The following is a 20,664-nucleotide window of genomic DNA, read 5'->3' as shown; positions in this document are numbered from 1 at the left end:
TGGTGATGGTGTGATAAGAAGCCACCAGAGCTCCAGAGACGGAGAGGTAGAAGAAGGGGAGCCAGGGTTGGGAAAGTGTTGCATCTCTTTCCTCCCCAAATGGAGCAGTAGGACCACCCAACCCAGACAAAAGGAAAAGTGGTTCCCAGCGAACTCCCTTGGCAACAGTGTCAGAAGGCCAATCTTGCCAGACTGGAAGAATAGCCAGGCAATTGAGGACTGTGGCTTCGTCCTAATGGCCCGTGCTCCACCTTCACCTCTGACCCCCGGGAATATCCCACGCAACCTCAGCTACATTGCAGGCCTCTATGAGCGAGCATACTACCGCACTGCCCGCCCAAGCTTGGCCGAAGATTCGGGCACCGAAGGCTCCGAATCGGAGTCGGAAGGCCGGCCCCGGAGCAGACCCCGGAGACGCCGCCATCTTTTTGGAGGTCCCAAGAAGAGGGGACGGCGCCGGACTCGCTCAGCCCCTGCTCGGGGCAGGAACAAGGGGGCCTCACGAAGCCGCAGCCCCGGGACACGCAAAAGGGTCCGTTTTGCCGATTCTCTAGGCCTCGAGCTCACCAGCGTCCGGCAATTCTGGCCCAACGACCTTCCCCAAGTGCCGGAGCATGTCCACACCCAGCTGAGGCGGGATTCGCTCAGCCATTTTGCCCCTTGTCTGCCTTTTTCCCCACCAGTGAAGGTAATGGTGTTATTAGAGGAGGGATGAATTTGGGGTTGGAGTGGGATATGGGGTATATCAATTCCCCACTCCAAGAGTGGCCAAAAAAGGGAGGAGGAGGAAGACCTGTTACACTTTTGGACTACAGCTTCCAGAATCCCCCATGGGCCCTGCTATCTCAGGGATTCAGGGATCTGTAGTTTAAAAAAGAGTATCCCCAAATTCTGGATGTGCAAGTCCCATTAAATGCAATGGCGTAGTAAAATGGTACCCCATGTATAAAATAGCAAACTCAAGTGGCCCCTTGGTATCCTTTGGAGTTTGGGTCCAGGTCCTCCGAAAACCAAAAGTTTGGGTTTTTTGGATACCAAAATCCATGGATACGCAAGTACCATTAAATGCAATGGCATAGTGAAATGGTGCCCCTTATATAAAATGACAAAATTAAGGTTTGCTTTTGGGAATTTATATATATGAATTTATATATGTAGATGCTGACTGTACATGACAAGCACCATACCTTCTCCAACTGTCTTGATTTGGCAAGGAGAGTCCCAATTCATCTTCTGTTGTCCCACTATTTCAGCTGCTTTTAAAATGTCCTAGTTTCCTTCTCCTCCTTCCACTTTTCCTCTTTTTCCTCAGCTTATCTCATTTGATTCCATATGAATCCATGGTGGCATCAAAATGCTTTAACTGTATAGTGTGAAATAATTGTTTTTGTTTGCAATGCCGCTATTGACCATGTGGGGATACTGTTGTAACCCAAATCCTGGGAGACCATAGTGATTTTTGATTTTGGATCAGATCCATCAACGTCTTTGGTGACTTCAACACAAGCCAACTCCCAAACTTAATTTTTCCCCCAGGAAATTCTGGTTTGGGTCAAATTTGCATGAAATTTGGTGTGAAATCAATTTTAAAGATTTCATCTGTTCATTCAGATGAGAAGCAAATCATTAGCTTCAACCCAGGCAACATCAATGATGTTGACAATTATACTTTCTAATGTAAATATCTTAAATATTTACCAGTTTGTACTTACACCTCTGAAAGGTTAGCCGATATCAGAAAGAAAAGTAACCCACAGAAGAGATCCATTAGACCTGCTAAAAATATCCAAAGGTCAAAAATCTTAAGCAATATATGAAATGCATGCAAAATTGGTTATACTGTATAGTCCAGAGCTTTGAAAAGGTACTTTATTTAGATTGCTAGTCCCAGCTAATATTGACCAATTTAACCAATAGGATTTAAATAAAGGTCGACTTACCATGTATAATTTGATTCACTGGGTCTATTTAAAAACTCTCTTTTGTACTACACAATTACATTACTTCGATACCACATTAACAGCTGTGGCTGCATCTTACAGGATCCTGGGATTTGTAGTTTGGTGAGGCATTAGGGCTCTCTAGCAAATAATTCTCAGTACCTCATGGAACTACGAATGCCAGGAACCCATAGGCATGGAGCCATGAAAGTTAAAGTAGTATCACAGTGCTATAATTGTGTGGTTTGAAAGATACATAAGTTTGGACCAGAAACAGGATTTAAACCCTAGACTACAACTCCCAGACTTCCCCAACCACCATGACTGCTTGCCATTTTGGCTAAGACGTTTGGACGCTGGAGCCCCCAAAAGTAACCTTTCCAAGTTCTAGCCATATGGCTTTATATTTCACAAGAAAAATAGTCCAGGTTGAATCTCTCATATCTAAAATGCTTTGGACCAGAAGCTTTTTACATTTTTTGGATTTTGCAGGGTGGAATTTTGGAATATTTGAATAAATGGGACGCAATATAAATGAAATTCATTTATACTTTGTATATGCCTTATACACATAGCCTGAAGGTAACTTTATACATGATATTTTTTATTAATTTTTGTGCATGAAAGAAAGTTTGTATACCATCAGGAAGCACAAGTGTCACCATCTCAGTCACCCATGTGGACAATTTTGGATTTTGGAATTCTGGATCAGGGATACTTAACCTGTGCATATAGTCCATTCCTAATAAGAACCATAATGCGCAGTTCATAACTATATTGATAGTGACTATTTCGTTGGCATTCGGGCAACCATCTTGGCAGTCAACTATCTTCCCAGCTGCTCTTGAATTATTAGAATTATTAGACACGCCGTGATGACACCCCACTGCCAGAAACAGAAGTCACTAAGGAAAGGGAGGGAAATGTCTTCCTGTGTTGCAGCAGGTGCAAAATAGACCTATGTTTTAGGAAATTTGGGAGAGGGAGGAAAAAGGAAGAGAGCAATGGCCTCACACACTAATTCTGAGTCTGAAGAGAAACTATTTGCAGTCCTGCCATCTAATTTCCCCTCTTTTGGCCCCAAAATGCACATTAGCCTGCTGGCCCTCACAAATATGGCATGAAGTACGGTAGAAATGTGTCCATAATTGCTGTATTCAAGGCTGCCAAGGGAAAGTAGCAGAAATGAATTATGATGTTATCAGGAGTCTGCAGTTGTTCTTTTCTTCCCTGAGAATAAGAATCAAATATCACACTATCAAATCCCTTTTCTCCACTGTATTTCATTTGTTCTTGCTTTCTGTCCCATTGCCCTTCCTTCCTTCCTTCCTTCCTTCCTTCCTTCCTTCCCCTCCCCTCCCATCTTTTAGCACTCCTTGCTGTCCCTCTTTTTCTTTCCCTTCATCCATCATTTCACTTACCTGCCTTTTTTCCTCCTTCTCACCTTTCTTCATCCTTCTACAGTCAGTCCTTTGTATCCACAGATTTTTAATTCACCGATTCAAGCATCCACACCTTGCAAATATTTTGACTTGTTGTTATATTGTTCGGAATTGTTGTTCACCGCCCTGATTTTTAGAAGGGCGGTATTCAAATAAAGTTTTTATTTATTTATTTATTTATTATTAAAAATCAATAAATACCAAAAAGCAATTCTTGATTTTATACTTTATATAAGGGGCATTATTTTACTATGCCTTTGTATTTAATTGGACTTGAGCATCCACAGATTTTGGTATCCGCAGGGGTCCTGGAACCAAACCCCAGCAAATACCAAGGACCCACGGTAGTTTTCTTTTTGTAAACCTCCCAGGTTCCAATTCTTTTATCTTCCTGTCCACCAATAACTTTTCTCCACATCAGTATCCTTCTAGTTTCTAGTTTTTCCCTCCACCATGCTTAATTTCCCTTTTTATCCTTTGGTCTCTCCCTCGCCTCGCACTCCATTTTTTACAGTTCCTTCTTTTTTTCCTTCATTCTCTTCTTCCTACTTGTGGCCTCTATAACTCATCTATGTTCCTTCTTACATCTTACATCCTTTCCAATTTCTTCCTCACCACGCACATTACTGTTTCTTTTCCAAACCCACTATTTTACTTCCTTCCTGGGCAGGAATTTCTTTTTCTTCTATATTAACTTAATTTTCATCCAAAGAGAAATCTTTAACTATTTTGATTTTATCGTTATCTAAGTTGTGTTTATATAAATCTTCCATGGTCATTATTTTTGTTTTAAATTGTTAATGTTAGTCCTGCCTTTGCACTTTCTTCTTTGAGTTTCTTTAGTGATTGTTCCATGTCTGTGATGCCATGTTTAAATATTTAAAGGGGTGTAGAATGGTGTCATCCACATATCTTAGACCACTGATGTTCCTTCCTCCTATCTTCAGTCTTCCTTCTATGTCTGGGGGGTTACAATCCCTATAATTCCTGCTGGTGGGCAGAATTAAGGGAGCCCTTTTAATTCTAAGGAAGTTACCATGCTTGCTTGGGGTTTGTTTTCTAATTCTCATATCCTCCCTTTCATTCCTATCCTCAGGATCCTTTGAGTCTACGGTGCCTGCTAGAACCCACCTTCCCGGACCCCCTGAGCTTGCCGGATTTCTCGCAACGCCTCCTGGCCCAATGTGTGCTGCTAGAAGGAGCCCGGGCTGAAGGTTCCTGTGTGTCCGGCACCATCCGCGTGCTCAACTTGGCCTACGAGAAACGGGTCTCTGTGCGTTACACGTGGGACTCCTGGGCCACACGACACGAAGCCCGGGCCTCCTACGCTGCGCCTGCAGGCCGGGGCCGGGACCACGCTGACCGCTTTGCCTTCCGCCTTCTTCTGCCTGTACCTCTCCCACCAGGGGTCTTCCTGGAGTTTGCACTATGCTACCTTGTGGGTGGGAATGAGTTCTGGGACAATAACCAGGGGCGCAACTATTCCTTCCGCCCCCCGCCTTGCGTGGATGAGGAAGATGAACCCCCCAGTCCGACTCACGATTGCTGTGAGACGGGATGGATACACTTCCTATAAGAGATTATGTCCATCCCCAAAATAGCAGGGTGTAGGAGGAGGAGAAAAAGTTAAAAAGCCAAGGAAAGGACAGGGTATAAGGAGAGACTTATCAAAAGTCTGCTTTAGTATGATTTGCCTGGAGCCCAAGGAATAAGAGAGTGTGATAGATTGCAATGGATTGCATCACAGAACCATAGAGTTGGAAGAGACTCCAAGAGCCATCCAGTTGAACCCCATTCTGCCATGCAGGAATACACAATCAAAGCACCCCAATCCCCAGATGGCCATGTTTAAAAACCTCCAAAGAAGAAGACTCCACCATTCTCTGAGGGAGTGTCTTCCACTGTCAAACAGTTCGTTCTATCCAATGTTGAGGTGGACTCTCTTTTTCCTGTAGTTTGCATCCATTGCTCTATGTCCTAGTTTCTGGAGCAGCAGAAAACAAGCTTGTTCTCTCCTCAATATGACACCCCTTTAAATATTTAAACATGGCTATCATATCCTCTCTTAGCTCTCTCTTCTCCAGGCTTAATATACACCAAACTACAAATCCCAGTTCAAATAATTAACTGAATTATTTCCACAGTGTAGATGCCCCCCAAGAGAAGGGCCTCCCCTTGAATATCTGTAAATGTGAACAGGCTCGTGTGGAGAGCTATTGTCCTACGGCTATCCTGGATCTAAGTCCTAATGGTGCCTTAATGTGAGACTGAATAAGATAAATGGACAAGGAAGGAAAGAAGGAAGGAAGAGGTAAAAAGAAAGATGGACATTTTCCACTGCCATTGACAGATGGATCTCTTTATGTCCCCATGTCCTGGATCATACTAAAAACACTGGGTATCATTCAGAATATTCATTCACACATGCTATTTATTCCTCTCATCCTCCTGTATGAATACATGGGAAATGGGGAATTATGAATGTTTTATGTTTGTATTGTTATTTCATCTTACCTTCTCTGAACTAGCTGCTATTTTTAAAATGTGACACATGTTATTCCTTGTGCATGTTCTTCTCCAGATAGTGTGGGCTGCTTCATACCTGACCTTTTTATCTCTCTCAAATAGAGAAATAAAAGCAAGAAGAAGAAGGAAAAAAAGGTTAGGTTATGCATGAAATTGGCAGCCAGTTTTATTCTGGAAAATGGATATGTAGTTTTGCAATCTGTCCCTTGATGGAAAACAAATGGACGCTTGTTCCAGATTAATGTACAACAGTGTCAATGAGCTTTTCCAACAAGAAAGGTCTTCGGTGAAATAGTCCAAAAGTGTATGGATGATATTCAGCATCTGTAGTTGTTAAAATATTTCTATACTAGTCAGTGGTACATCGGAGCTGAGGTTTGCCTGGCTGAAAACTTTGGGAGGGAAAGATTCATAAGAATCATGAGATTACTTCCTAGACCCTGGGTTAGACAGATATTGGATTTGGCATGATGTGCTTTTGCTCTTCTATGTAACCATGACATGCCATCAGTGAAAGAAAGTTTACATTACTGTTTGTATCAATAAAGCCAGAAGGATGAATTGTCTCAAAAAACCAAAGAAATAAAACAGAGGGAAAACAAAGATTGAGATGATTTTAAATGCTAGTGGACCTCTTGTATACATGGCTGAACACCAGACATGAACCATGAACATGATCAATGAGATTTCAAATATGGGCTGCAATCCCTTGAATCAAAAGAAGCCCAGTAGAAAGATGAGAACAAGGCTGAGATGCCCAAAGAGTTGTCATTTTTCAACAGGACTGCTGACACAACAAGACATTTTGCATGGTGGAATAGCAAGGTTTCCAATATCTTTGCTTTGGAGCAATTTTCTAAGCGACAGACTTAAAAGACTAGTCAGTTTATAGTACAGTAAGGAAGGAGAAAGAGACCAAAAAAAGGGCATCTTCTGGCCCACAATTTTAGCAACTCCCAGAATTCCATAGCCTTGAGCCAGACAAATTAAAGTGGTGCCAAACCGGGTTATTTCTCCAGTGTAGATGCAGCCTTACTTGAGAGGGAATGTGGGTCTAGCAAAAGTTACTTGTGTTAAAGATAGGATAGACAGTTGCAGGAAACTGAACAGCATCAATATGGAGTGAGCGAACTGGAAAGAAGAGATAAGAAAGATGAGAAAGAGGCAATACAGTGGGCATGTGAGCCTGACAACAAGAGACAAAAGAGATGGGTATGGGAGAAAGGAGTTGCAGAAAGCAAAATGGGAAAAGGCAAGGGCAGAAGAATGGAAGGAGGGAGGAAAGAAGGAAGGAAGGGAAGCATAAAGTGAAAAAAGGCTGTAAAAACGCAAGGATGGCAGGCAGGCAGGGAGGGAAGCTTAAAGGCAGAAGAGGCAGTAAAAAGGGAAGGATGGCAGGATGGTAGGCATGCAAGAAAAGGGAGGCAGGCAGGCAGGCATAAAGCAAAAGAGGCTGTAAAAAGGGAGGCTGGCATGCAGGCAGTCAAGGAAAGAGGGAAGGAAGGGGGGGGGAGAGAGAGCATCTTCTGCCATGCTGCTTTCCCAACAATGTTCCAAACTAGTAATTCTTACTTTCAGAATAAGTCCCTTCGGGGGAGCCAAAGGAGCATTTGGAAACTCAAGGGGTGGGGGACCCCAGAGCAAAGGCTGCCCCTTCTTCCTCCCTTCTCTGCCTCTCTTGCTCTCCTCCTCCTCCCCTCCTCCATCCCCCTTCCCTCTCTCTCTCCATCCAAATTCCTTTCCCTCCTCCTCCTCTTCGCTCACTCTCTCTCTCTCTGCTCAGATCCCTCCTTCTTTTCCCTCCGTCGGAGAGAAAGGGAGAAAAGAAAGTGGGGGAGTGTGCCTGGGCTTGGAAGAGGCCCCCCATTCTCCCTAAACTCCCCAGGTAATCGCTTCCAGAGATTTCACTTCTTTTTTTTCGAATTGGGAGGGAGGAGGGCAGTTCTTTTCCCAACTCTGGCTGCATCCACACCTGAGAGATACCCCGGTTTGGCACCGCTTTAACTCTTTTTCTGGCTCAAGGTTCCGCTCTGGGCCCACAACAAACTCCAACTCCCAGAATTCCATAGCCTTGAGCCAGAACAGTTAAAGCGGGGCCAAACCGGGTTATCTCTCCGGTGTGGATGGAGCCAGATCACTTGGCTAATGGCAAACATGAAACAGACTCAAAGGAGAAAAGGATGGGAAAGACAGACTGACAGATAGATGATGGAAGAACTCAAAGATGCAGAAAGCCTGGACGATCAGTATGCCAACGGCTCTTATTGCATCCTTTGAGACTAACTGAAAGAAAGAAGTTGGTAGCCTGAGCTTTGGTAGACCTGAGCCCACTTCCACAGATGCATCTCGGCCAGGCATCTGAGAAAAGGGACTCCAGCCTCAGAAAGCTGGGGCCATTGACTTCTTTCAGTTACTCTCAATGGTGCGACAAAGCCCCTCTGCATACAGATACCCGTCTATATAATTCGATCTCATGTATAAGTCAAGGCCACATTTAGGGGCCAAAATTATGGATTTTTGCTATGACCAGTGAATAAGTCGAGGGTAAAAATTAGGGGCATATAGCAAAGGAGTTATAGGATGAAGCAAAGCAAAACAACGTCAAAGAACTTACAAAATCCCAGCAAACATAACTCTTTGCACTTAGACTGGATGGATGAGAGTGTCAAGGGGGTTGATGCTTCTCAGATTATATTCTTGCTTTTCACCTGGAGATGGCTCCTTCTTTTAAATAAGAGTTAAGCTACAGTACTTACCTTGACCCTTGGATAAGTCGACTCAGAGTTTTTGGGGTCAGTGTTTTGACTTAAATTTCTAGACTTATACATGAGGATACACACTAGATGGGCGGGTTGCTGAGTCATATAATAAGGATGGTACAGGTTGACTCTCCCTTATCCAAAAGGCTTGGGACCAAAGTTTTGGAATACCTGAATTTGCATAGACATTGTGCTGTTGTGGCATTTCCAATTTATAGCAACCTGAAGGTGAGCCTATCATGAGGTTTTCTTGTCAAGATTTGTTCAGAGGAGGTTTGCCATTGCTTTCTGAGGCTGAGAAAGTGTGACTTGCCCAAGGTCACCCAGTGGGTTTCATGGACAAGCTGGGAATCAAACCCTGGCCTCCAGAGCCATAGTCCAACACTCAGATCACTGAGCCACGCTGGGTCTCTTGCAAATACATTTGTAATGAGATATCTTTGTGATGGGACCTAAGTCTAAACACAAAATTCATTTCTGTTTCATATATACTTTCTACACATCGCCTCAAGGTAATTTTGTACAACTGTTTAAATAATTTTGTGCATGAAACAAAGCTTATGTACACTGGAGCATAAGAAAGCAAAGGTGTCACTATCTCAGCCCCCCATAGGGAATAAAAATTGGGGTTTGAAATATTTTGGATTTCGGAATTCTGGATAAGGGAGACTCAGCCTGTAGTAATCTTGTGGCCCTCCTGAATTGGGCAGATTGCAGTCCTCTGCAGCCGGGGATGATGGTGATTGTACTCTGCCATCATTTAGAGCAGTGGTCCCCAAATTGTGCTCTTTAAGGGATTTTGGACTTCAGCTTCTAGAATCTCAGAATCTCAGGTCAATATGGCTGAGATTTCTGGGAGCTGAAGTCCAAAATTCTCTTAAAGGGCACAGTTTGGGGACCACTGATTTAGAGGATCACAAGTTGCTCAACCCTACATTGGGGAAGGGTTTAGGCTGAAGTAATAATCCTGCAATACTGGAAAGAAGGAGTGGGAATCATGCAGCTCTCCAGCTGTTGTTGGACTACCACCCCCAGCAGCCCCTAGTTTGCATAGCCAGCTGTGTAAAATGCTAGGAGCTACAGTACAATTATATCTGGAGGGCCACATGATTCCCACTTGTGTTGTAAAGATGCTATAAGACTCTTTGGGGTTTTTTCTTCTTGGTGGGCATTTGTAAATGATCAGAGTTGGCTCTCCTTTTCACCTCTGATTCCCTTCTAGGTGCGTTGGCCCCATCCAAACACTTTAGCGATGACCCATAGTGTGATCTGGGTTTTGGTGGCAGCAACATGGGCCATGGCCTCCCCTGCCCACGGCTGCAATAAAGCCCTCTGTGCCAGCGACGTCAGTAAATGCCTGCTGCAGGTGAGATGCCAGGAGGGGCAATGCCCACACCTCAAATTTGTCTGGAGACCTGCAGACTACTGAAGCGTTTTTTCTAGGCATGCCTCTAACTCCTCCAAGTTAAAATAGGTGGTTCAATGCAGTGGCTAGCAGCCAAAAACAGTTACTTGAGATGATGGAATATTTAGCATATTACTCCGGGCAAACCTGATCTCATGTTTTTGGAAGGTAACCAAGTCAGATCTAATTAATACTTAGATGGGAGACAGAAGATAACAAGGATCACTGGGGCTGCATCCACACTGGAGAAGTAACCCGGTTTGGCACGTGCTCTGGGCCCCACAACAAACTCCAACTCCCAGAATTCCATAGCCTTGAGCCAGGCCACTTAAAGCGGTGCCAAACCAGGTTATTTCTCCAGTGTGGATGCAGCCTAAGAAAGCTAGGGGGAAAGTTTGTGCCTGAAAACTTGGGCTGTATGTGCACTACAGAAATAATGCAGTTTGACACCACTTTAACTGCTATGGCTCAATGCTATGGAATTATGGGGTTTGTAGTTTGGTGGGATGCCAGAACTCACTGACAGAGGGAAGGCTAAATATCTTACAAAACTACAAATCCCAGAATTCCATAGCATTGAGCCATGCCAGGTAAAACAAACTGCTTCATTTCAGCACTGCAGGCAAGGTCCTGGATAGGTGCTGCCAGTCCTGAGCTAAATGAGACCAGTAAAAATTACCAACTTGTTAGATGAAGGGAATGCTGTGGATATAGTATATCTTGATTTCAGTAAGGCCTTTGACAAAGTTCCCCATGATATTCTTGCTAACAAGCTTGTAAAATGTGGGCTAGACAAGGCAACTGTTACATGGATTTGTAATTGGTTGACTGACCGAAGCCAAAGGGTGCTCAACAATGGCTCCTTTTCATCCTGGAGAGAAGTGACCAGTGGGGTCCCACAGGGCTCTGTCCTGGGCCCAGTGCTATTCAACATCTTTATCAATGACTTGGAGGACAACATTGGGAGCATACTTATCAAATTTGCAGATGACACCAAATTAGGGGGAGTAGCTAATACTCCAGAGGACAGGATCAAGATTCAAAATGACCTGAACAGACTAGAAAACTGGGCCATAGCTAACAAAATGAAATTCAACACGGAGAAATGTAAGGTACTGCATTTAGGGCGGAAAAACGAAAAGCACAGATATAGGATGGGGGACACCTGGCTGAATGAAACTACATGTGAAAGGGATCTAGGAGTCCAAGTAGACCATAAGTTGAACATGAGTCAACAGTGCGATGCGGCAGCTAACAAGGCCAATGCAATTTTAGGCTGCATCAATAGAAGTATAGTGTCTAGATCAAGGGAAGTCATAGTGCCACTATATTCTGCTCTGGTCAGGCCCCACCTGGAATATTGTGTTCAGTTCTGGGCACCACAATTCAAAAAGGACATTGAGAAACTGGAGCGTGTCCAGAGGAGGGCGAATAAAATGGTGAACGGTCTGGAAACCTTGCCTTATGAGGAATGACTCAGGGAGCTGGGGATGTTTAGCCTGGAGAAGAGAAGGTTAAGAGGTGATATGATAGCCCTGTTTAAATATTTGAAGGGAGCAAGCTTGTTTTCTGCTGCTCCAGAGACTAGGACCCAAAGCAATGGATGCAAGCTACAGGAAAAGAGATTCCACCTCAACATTAGGAGGAACTTCCTGACAGTAAGGGCTGTTCGACAGTGGAACAAACTCCCTTGGAGTGTAGTGGAGTCTCCTTCCTTGGGGGTCTTCAAGCAGAGGCTGGATGGCCATCTGTCGGGGATGCTTTGATTGGGATTTCCTGCATGGCAGGGGTTGGACTGGATGGCCCTTGTGGTCTCTTCCAACTCTATGATTCTATGAGTGGTTCTGACTCAGTATAAGGCAACTTTCTATGTAACTCCTACCATCAGTGGAGTGAACACATTTGTGGCTGAATGTGCCACTGCTTTGGGTTTTCTAGGAGCAGATAAACCCAGTTTCTGATCAGAGAGATTCAAGAGACAGCTAACCCTTGCATCTTCACACTGGGTGAGACTGATGACCCAATCATATCCAGAGATCAGACATGCTGTATCCACTCTGCAGAAATAACCCAGTTTGACACCACTTTAACTGCCTTCGTTCAATGCTGTATAATCATGGGATTTGTAGTTTTGTGAGACATTTAGGCCCCGTACAGATAGGCCAAAATAAAGCTGCTTCGGGTCACTTTGGAGATAGGCTGTTTAAATGATGCATGCGTCCTAAGAGTCCAGAAGCCACACCAAAGACATGTTCCAGTCCAGAATCCCATATCATTGAGCCATGGCAGTTAAAGTGGTGTCAAACTGGATTATTTCTGCAGTGTGGATGCAGCCAGAATTATCCATCCATAGCTCATTGAGAAGAGCATCATGCAAAGAACCAGCAGGAAGTCTCCTTCGCTTGAAAGAGTAACCATGAGTTTGTGTGATTAACAATTTTCTTTGGTGTCTGTGTGTGTGTGCTTTCAAGTCATCTGTTGACTTATGGCAACCCCATGAATTTCATAGGGTTTTCTTAGGCAAGGAATCCTCAGAGGCGGTTTCACCGGTTCCTTCCTCTTAAATAGAGCCTAAACCACCTGATATTCTTGGTGGTCTCTCATACAAGGACTAACCAAAGATGGGTTTTTTGGCATTTCTGTGTGACTACCTTAGGAAAACAGGGAAAGATTATTATAACACCTTTACCTGGTATCTCTTTGCAGGAGGTGTGCCAGTGTGAAGCCAACCGTGCTGGTTGTTCATGCTGCCAAGAATGTGCCTTTTGCCTGGGCAATCTCTGGGAATCCTGCTGCGAATGTGTAGGTAAGCAAAATCCAGGGGTGGCTGAGCCTTCGTCCTTAACTGGCATATATTAATGCATACAACAAGGTATTGTTGTATACACAGAGTCTACAAGGGACAAAACAGAGGTTGAAATGGGGTATAGGCATGTTATTGTTGGAATACTGTTCCCAGAATCCTTCAGTTGGTATAGAATCATAGAATCCTAGAGTTGGAAGAGAACTCAAAGGCTATATAGTCCAATCCCCTGCCATGCAGGAACTCACAATCAAAGCACCACTAAGAGGTCGCCATCCAGCCTCTGTTTAAAAACCTCCAAAGAAGGAGACTCCACCACACTCCAAGGGAGTGTGTTCCACTGTCAAACAGCTCTTTAAAAATTTTAAAAAGACAACACAAAGTCTAATTTTGGAATTCTAAGGTAGTACTCTCATCCTGAGACTTTGCCCTAGAGAAGACAGGGTAAGCCCTGAGACCTTGCAACCATACCAAGGAGGAACTCTGACTTGGCTTTTCTCCTTCCAAGGGCTGTGTGATGAGCGCCCCTTCACAGCCCCTCGCCCTGCCCAGCGAAGCTCCATGCACAATCTGATGTCTCCAGTGCCATCTCTCTTCCGGGCGCTCACGGCCATCTCTGACAATGACTCTCCCATGGGCTGGAGCATCCTGACCCTGCCAGTGGAGGAGGAAATGAAGCAGAACCATGCAGAGACAGACCACCTCTTGCTGGGTCCACACACAGGTAGGTACACCCGGTGAAGAGTGGAAAGGCCTGGTGTTGGAAGGGGATTCCAGGACATTTAAGAAGTAGAGAAAGAATATGCATCAACATGCCAGTGTGGTGTAGTGGTTAGAGCATTGGACTGCGATTCTGGAGACCAGGGTTCGAATCCCTGCTCAGTCATGGAAACCCATTGGGTGACCTTAGGCAAGTCATACTCTCTAGTTCAGAGGAATCATAGAGTTGAAGAGACCACAAGGGCCACCGAGTCCAACCCCCTGCCATGCAGGAATGCACAATCAAAGCATTCCCGACAGAAAGGCAAAGGCAAACCCCCTCTGAACAAATAGGTTTGCCTTAGGGTCACCATCAGTCGGAACTGACCTGAAGGTACACACCAACAACAGGAGAAGTATTCAAAGATGTAGCCGTGTTAGCCTGTAGAATCAGTACGTAGAGAGATCTTGTAGCACCTTTGAGACTAGGGCAGTACAGACGGGCGGCTAGAAGCCGTCTCTGTAAGCCCCGCATCTGTGCTGCAGCATCCGCATGCTGCAGCACAGACACACCCTCAAAAAGGAGCTGCTCTAGGCGGCTCCTTTTTTGAGGCATCATAAGTGCTACAACACAGCCCTATGACAATTCTTCCACTTAGAGCCATTTGGACTCTCAGGCACCCTTACGTCACAAGGCTGCACCCCGTGTGGATGGGGCCACAGCCTTGTGACGTAAGGGTGCCAATATTAGGACTCGGCGCATATGGATGCTGCGCCTTATCGAGCCCTAATATCACCGCAAACATCCCGTCTGTACTGGGCCTAACTTACTTTCAACAGGGGAAGTAGAGATGCAAAAGGAAATCAAACTGTCCATGGACCCTATCTTTCTTCACCAGTCTGTAGAAGCAAGTGATTATAGAAGGATTAAGTAGAGCCAACCCAAAACATTTTAGCAACTGAGACAAAGGACATGATGATGCCCTTCTTTATTGAAAAGATGACAAGACTAGTGGTTGAACTTTTATTGCAAGGTTGGTCATGCTCCAGAACAGGGGTCGGCAACCTTCGGCCGGCGGGCCGGATGCGGCCCACGGAGGCCTTTGGTCTGGCCCCTGGCTGCTGCTGCCGCCGCTGCCGCCACCACCGCCACCTCCGCCAATTGCGGCTTTTCGTCACTCTGGGTGCCGCCATTTCTTTGCCCAAAATGGCAGCGAAGTCTCGCGCGATCATCGCTGGGGCCCTGCAGGAAGGGTCCGGTGGTGGCAGTGGGCCTCTGGGAGGCCAGTTGCCGTCACTGGGGCCCTCCAGGAGGGCTCCGACGTCGGCAGCGGGCCTCTGGGAGGCCCGATGCCGTTGCTGGGGCCCTCCAAGAGGCCCGTTGCCGCCGCTGGAGCCCTCTTGGAGGGCCCCAGCAACGGCAAAAGGGCTGGCAAACAGGAGGAGGCCTCCAGCACTGGCGGCCCCCGCTGGCTCTTTTGCTGGCCTCTGATGGGGCCTGGGGCCCCGTCAGGGGTCAGCAAAGAGGGGGAGGCCTCCAGCGTTGGCGGCCCCCGCCGGCTCTTTCTCAGCCTCTGACAGGGCCTGGGGCCCCGTCAGGGGCCGGCAAAGAGGAGGAGGCCTGGCCCCTGGAGGGTGGAAGCTCCGCCCCTGCATGCGGCTCCGCCCCTGGAGGGTGGAAGCTCCACCCCCGGCATGCGGCTCTGTCCCCGGAGGGTGGAAACTCCACCCCCCCCGGCTTCGGCCCCCCAGTTGTCTGAGGGACAGCAACCCGGCCCCCGGCTAAAAAGGTTGCCTACCCCTGCTCCAGAACCTAGAAAGCTTAATCACCCTATTTGTGCCATTTCTAGAGTTCTTGCTGCTGTATGCCTTCAAGCAATAGTAGCTTTGTTTCAAATTGTTTCCAACTTAGGGAGGTCTTAAGGCAAGACTATCACAGAGTTTTCTTAGCAAGATTTGTTCAGAAGAGCTTTTGCCAATGCCTCCTTCAGAGGCTAAGAGGGTGTGACTTGCCCTAAGGTCACCCAATGAGTTTCCATGGCCAAACAAGGATTCGAATCCTGGTTTCCCAAGTCATAGTTCAACATTCAAACCACTACACCACACTGGCTTTTTTTCTGGAGTTCTGGCACCCATCTTTTTGGGTGACCAAAAATGACATCACTCTCTACCATCACTGGTGCCTTTTTCAAGAATCTGGCAGCTTGAGGTAGGGATACTCTGAGACAACCTTTAAAATACATTGAATGTCTTTCGGAGCAGAAGGGAGTGTTTTGAGGGGACTTAAAGGATGGGGAGGTCAGCCAATTTTTTTGCGGGGGGGGGGGAGTAACTAGCAGTGCCAAAGACCTCACCATCTAGAAAATCACACTAGTTCCCAGGTCCAGGAAATCACATGGTACATGGAACTACCATGATTTGAGATAACAGACATGTCAAATTAGTTTTTCTCTACATGTTGGTGTATCCATACTACACAGGCACAGCACTGTAATTCTACTTTAACTACCATGGGTTTTGTCTTGGGGAAGCCTTCAGTCTTTCAAATCTTGGGAATTTGTAGTTTGGGGCAGTAGTTATAATTCTCTGCTAGAGAGCCATAGGAGTTAAAGTGGACTCAAATGTTATAACTATGCATTGTGAATATACCCCTTGTTTTTGTGCTGCAACAGAGACACTCATTGATTTGTTCTCTTGTGCTTTGCTTCAGTGTGTCTAGAGTCACAAAAAGTAGGAAAAGACCCCAAAGGCCATCCAATCTAACCCCCTGCCATTCAGGAATTCAATCAAAGCATTCCCGAAAGATGCCCATCCAGCCTCTGTTTCAAAGCCTCCAAAGGAGACTCCACCTCTTGCCAAGGCAGCATGTTCCACTGTTGAACAGCTCTTACTGTTAGGAAGTCTTTCCTAATTTTTAGATAGAATCTCTTCCAGGAGCTTGCATCCATTCCTCCGTATCCTAGTCTCTGGAGCAGCAGGAAACAACCTTGCTCCATCCTCATTATGACACCCCTTCAAATATTTAAACATGGCTATCATGAGTACCCTTATCATTTTTTCACAGCTTGTGTTGCATTCTTATAACTTTCTTTGTAGATGATGGAGGACACAAGATAAAGGAAAGCTAGAGAGAGCCATGAGTAAAGTTAAAGAATTGGCTCAGTTGTGAAAGGGTGTTTGAAAGATGGTGGTTGTGCTCATTACCTGGGCTTGGCACACTAACCATGTACTTTCCCCCTTCTCATTTGCAGGTTTGGTTCTTCCAGAGTCTGACAGCCTCAATGCCACAGCACCACCTTGCCAGTCCATTTTCTTCAATGAGTGCCTGTCCATGAGCCGATGCCGGACAGCCTGCCAGTCGGTGGGAGCCTGGCGTTATCGCTGGTTCCACAACGCCTGTTGCCAGTGTGTAGGGCCTGACTGCCAGGGCTATGGAGGGGCCGAAGCCATTTGCTCCAATTGCCGTAACTGACACAGTTTTTATCTCTATGCTTCCTTACACATACACACATGCAGAGCCTTCTTGGCTGTCCTCTGCCTGAACCTTCCTCAGCCTCCCTTCCTTCTTCCCTGTTTCCATCACCCTTTTATCTCAGAGGAATAATGCAGTGAACAAAGCCAGTCAAAGCCATTTTTGCTGCCTGAGGCAAAGCAGGGAATGGCACACCCCAAACTCACCCAAACAGTGGCAGCTAGTAGCATCCATGTCAGGGAGCAGTGTTTCCACTCCAGGTTTGTCATTGTTGTGTGCCTTCAAGTTGTTTCCGACTTATGGCAACCCTGAGGCAAACCTGTCATGGGGTTTTCTTGGCAAGATTTGTCCAGAGAGGGTTTGCCATTGCCATCCTCAGAGGCTGTGACTTGCCCAAGGCCACCCAGTGGGTTTACATGGCTGAGCTGGGATTTGAACCCGAGTCTTCAGAGTTGTAGTCCAGTGCTCAAACTGCTACACCATGCTGTCTGTAAGTTTAACCTCACTTTAAAGGAGATGCCCAAAGTGCTGCTTCAAGTCCCCCCCCCCACCTCAATGGCACCTTTAAAGTTTAGCCTAAGACATGGAGCAACCTCACTAACATCAAAACCACTAGGTGCCCAGGCACCCAAGTCAAAGGGCATACTACCCAAAGCCAGCCAAAATTTGGGTAGGGTAGGGTACATAAGGCTGGAAGTCCTACAAACACCTCTCCCTGATCTATGGTAGTAAAAATACACAGCAGTGATAAAGTGATTTGATGCCCTTTTGGAGTGTCCAGAATCTGCCACTTGAAATAACTCTTTTTATGTTGCTTAATGAGAGAACCATCCATGATTTGAAAGTTGGTTAGGCTGCATTTGCCTGCAAAAAGAATGATACCACTTTAACTGCCCATGGCTGAATCCTATGGGATTTGTAGTTTTGTGAGATATTTGGCTTTCTCTGTCAGAGAGCCCTGATCCCACAACAAACTATAAATCCCAGGATTCCACAGCATTGTGCCATGACTATTAAAGTGGTGTCAAACAGCATTATTTCTGCAGTGCAGGTGCAGGTATTCATGAACCCTTTTGTATTATGGCATCATTATTGTCTACAAGGGTCCAAAACTCACTGCAGAAATAATCCAGTTTGAGACCACTTTAACTGCCCTGGCTCAATGTTAGGAAATTCTGGAAGCTGTAGTTTTGTGAGACATTTAGCCTTCTCTGTCAGAGAGCTCTGGGGCCACAACAAACTACAGTACCCAGGATTCCCCATCACTGAGCCAGGGCAGTTAAAGCGGTCTCAAACTGGATTATTTCTGCAGTGTGTTTTGGAGCAGGGTTTTTCTCAGGTTCCCGATGCAGTTGACTTATCAACTCCCAAGAGCATGGAAAAGCCACCTTTTATGTTCCAGAATCCCCTACATAGGAGATACTTGGCACTGTAGTTCAAAAAGGTGACTGTTTGGGGCTCTAAACCCCCCCCCCTCCCACTTTCTAGGATATTGTGACTGTTTATATTCTCCGTCCCGGTCTGTCTTACAGGCAAGCTCTCCTGACCCCTTTCATCCCCTACTGCTCCCCATAGATGTGTCATAGCGAAGAGAGTTCATTTCATTAGCTGCTGCAGGATTTGAATCCTGTACCTAGCAAAGATCTCTCACTATGGTCCCCAGGCAAGCTCCTCACCTCAGATCTCTTCCCAGTCCTGACCTTTCTGACCTCCCCAAGCCTTTTGCTTTCTACAGACCTAGGTCAGACTGCCTTACTCCTACTTTAAACATAATAAAGAAACACTTTTGCCTTTATGTTGTCTCACTCAGCTGCCAAATTCCAAGATAATTCATTGTTTCTATCCATGGGCCATTGCAAACACAACAGAGTACAAAACCGTACAGTGAAATGACAGACATTAAAGGTGCAAGTTTACAATTCACCATTTAATTTCTGCATCTAAATTTTAAATCACCGCTAAGAACCGTGTAAAATTACTTCTAGTCATGCCTTTTCAAGGCATCCAAACTTTCTTGTGATCTCATGCCATCTGAATCGTGGTTATACTGATGTCAGCTGCAGAATTAATGCAGTTTGACACCGCTTTAACTGCCATGACTCAGCGCTGTGGAATTCTGGGATTTGCAGTTTGTTATGGCACCAGAGTTCTCTGAAAGGGAAGGCTAAATATGGCACAAAACTGGAAATCCCAAAATTCCATAGCATTGAGTCGTGGCTGTTAAAACGGCATCAAAGTGCATTAATTCTGCAGTGTAGATGCAACTGTTGTGTAATAATAATAATAATAATAATAATAATTTTTATTCCTATCTTCCCACCTCTCCCAGTGGATCGAAGCGGGATCACAGCAAGGTTAAAATTACAACACCATTAAAACCACAGTAAAAAATAAAAACATGTAGCAAAGTAGGGGTTCTGAAACTTTGATTCTTCAGATGTTTGGGACTTCTGGGGCATTTGCCATAATGGCTGGAGCTTCTGGGAGTTGAAGTCCACAATACCAGGGTAAGGATTGGGGAAATTAGCATTCTTGAAGTACTACATATCCATCTGAAAGTATACAAGTGGCAAGGATTTCTGCTGCCACATTGCAGAATTAATGCAGTTTGACATCTGCTTTATCTGGCATGACTCCATCCTATGGAATCCTAGGGTTTGTAGTTTGTTGTGGCACCAGAAATTTCCAACAGAGAAGGCTCAATAGTTCATGAAACTACAAATCCCAGAATTCAATTTCAACTCTTCACTTTCCTAGAGCATCATCACTCTTGCATTTTTATTAACTGCAAAATTCTTTTTGGCAGGATGGGCAACATTAGCAGGGATGGGGACTAATTTTTTGCCCCCCAGAACCCTTTGGATAGACTAACAAAAATGCCCTCAAAGGAGCATACAAGAGGAAAGTTCAAGGTGTACTCTGGGCCCACAAAGAGACAAAGAAATGGCTGTGTGTAAATAAAGCCTGAACTCCCCACAGTTGCCAAAATGACTAAACAGAAGCTGTCACACTTTGGCGGTATCTGAGGTCCAAAACACACTGCAGAAATAATCTAGTTTTAGGCCACTTTAACTGCCTTGGCTCAGTGCTAGAAAACCCTGGGAATTGTGGTTTATTGTGAGACATTTAGGTTTCTCTGACAGAGAAACCTAAATGTCTCACAAAGCTACATTTCCCAGAATTTCCTGGGCAGTTAAAGCGGTCTCAAACTGGATTATTTCTGCAGTGTGTTTTGAACCTGAGACAGCCTGACTCATTGGAAAAGATGGATAAGGGGAAGTGGCTTGACAATGCGGGGGAAACTAGGAGTTCATCTAGACTAGAAATAATGCAGTTTGACACCACTTTAACTGGACTCCATTTTACAGACTCCTGGGATTTGTAGTTTTGTGAGGCACCTGTACTCTGGTAGCCAAGGGCAAAAGACCTTGTGAGACTACAAGTCCCACGATTCCATAGGACGGAGCTACAGCACTTAAAGTGATGTCAAAACTGCATTCTTTCCACAGTGGCAGATTGAAAGATATAGCCACGTTAGTCTGTAGAATCAGTATATAGAGAGCTCTTGTAGCACCTTTGAGACTAAATGAAAGAAAGACATTGGCAGCATGAGCTTTC

General features: G+C 45.4%; 2 protein-coding genes across 2 annotated transcripts; both read left to right on the top strand.

Moving 5' to 3' along the window:
• Nucleotides 1-6,464, top strand: PPP1R3E (protein phosphatase 1 regulatory subunit 3E). Its single transcript, XM_089480600.1, has 2 exons — nt 1-688; nt 4,479-6,464. The coding sequence occupies exons 1-2, from the start codon at nt 236-238 to the stop codon at nt 4,956-4,958; spliced, it is 933 nt and encodes a 310-aa protein (XP_089336726.1). The 5' UTR covers nt 1-235; the 3' UTR covers nt 4,959-6,464.
• A 1,247-nt stretch (nt 6,465-7,711) lies between these two features.
• Nucleotides 7,712-18,841, top strand: LOC149304207 (twisted gastrulation protein homolog 1-B-like). Its single transcript, XM_089480601.1, has 5 exons — nt 7,712-7,793; nt 9,890-10,033; nt 12,779-12,878; nt 13,384-13,599; nt 16,826-18,841. The coding sequence occupies exons 2-5, from the start codon at nt 9,920-9,922 to the stop codon at nt 17,044-17,046; spliced, it is 651 nt and encodes a 216-aa protein (XP_089336727.1). The 5' UTR covers nt 7,712-7,793; nt 9,890-9,919; the 3' UTR covers nt 17,047-18,841.
• Nucleotides 18,842-20,664: the final 1,823 nt, after the last annotated feature.

The sequence above is a fragment of the Sceloporus occidentalis genome, unplaced genomic scaffold (assembly GCF_023333645.1).
Source record: "Sceloporus occidentalis isolate IW3139 unplaced genomic scaffold, rSceOcc1.0.p SCAF_14, whole genome shotgun sequence".
NCBI classification, from domain to species: domain Eukaryota; kingdom Metazoa; phylum Chordata; class Lepidosauria; order Squamata; family Phrynosomatidae; genus Sceloporus; species Sceloporus occidentalis.
The sequence above is the reverse complement of the archived record's forward strand: the minus strand, read 5'-3'. Positions and strand labels throughout refer to the sequence as shown.

Coding starts and splice junctions, on each gene's coding strand:
- PPP1R3E (XM_089480600.1), top strand. CDS start 236: ATGGCCCGTGCTCCACCTTCACCTCTGACCCCCGGGAATATCCCACGC. Junction 689..4,478: donor CTTTTTCCCCACCAGTGAAG/GTAATGGTGTTA, acceptor TCCTATCCTCAG/GATCCTTTGAGTCTACGGTG.
- LOC149304207 (XM_089480601.1), top strand. CDS start 9,920: ATGACCCATAGTGTGATCTGGGTTTTGGTGGCAGCAACATGGGCCATG. Junction 12,879..13,383: donor ATCCTGCTGCGAATGTGTAG/GTAAGCAAAATC, acceptor TCTCCTTCCAAG/GGCTGTGTGATGAGCGCCCC. Junction 13,600..16,825: donor CTTGCTGGGTCCACACACAG/GTAGGTACACCC, acceptor TCTCATTTGCAG/GTTTGGTTCTTCCAGAGTCT.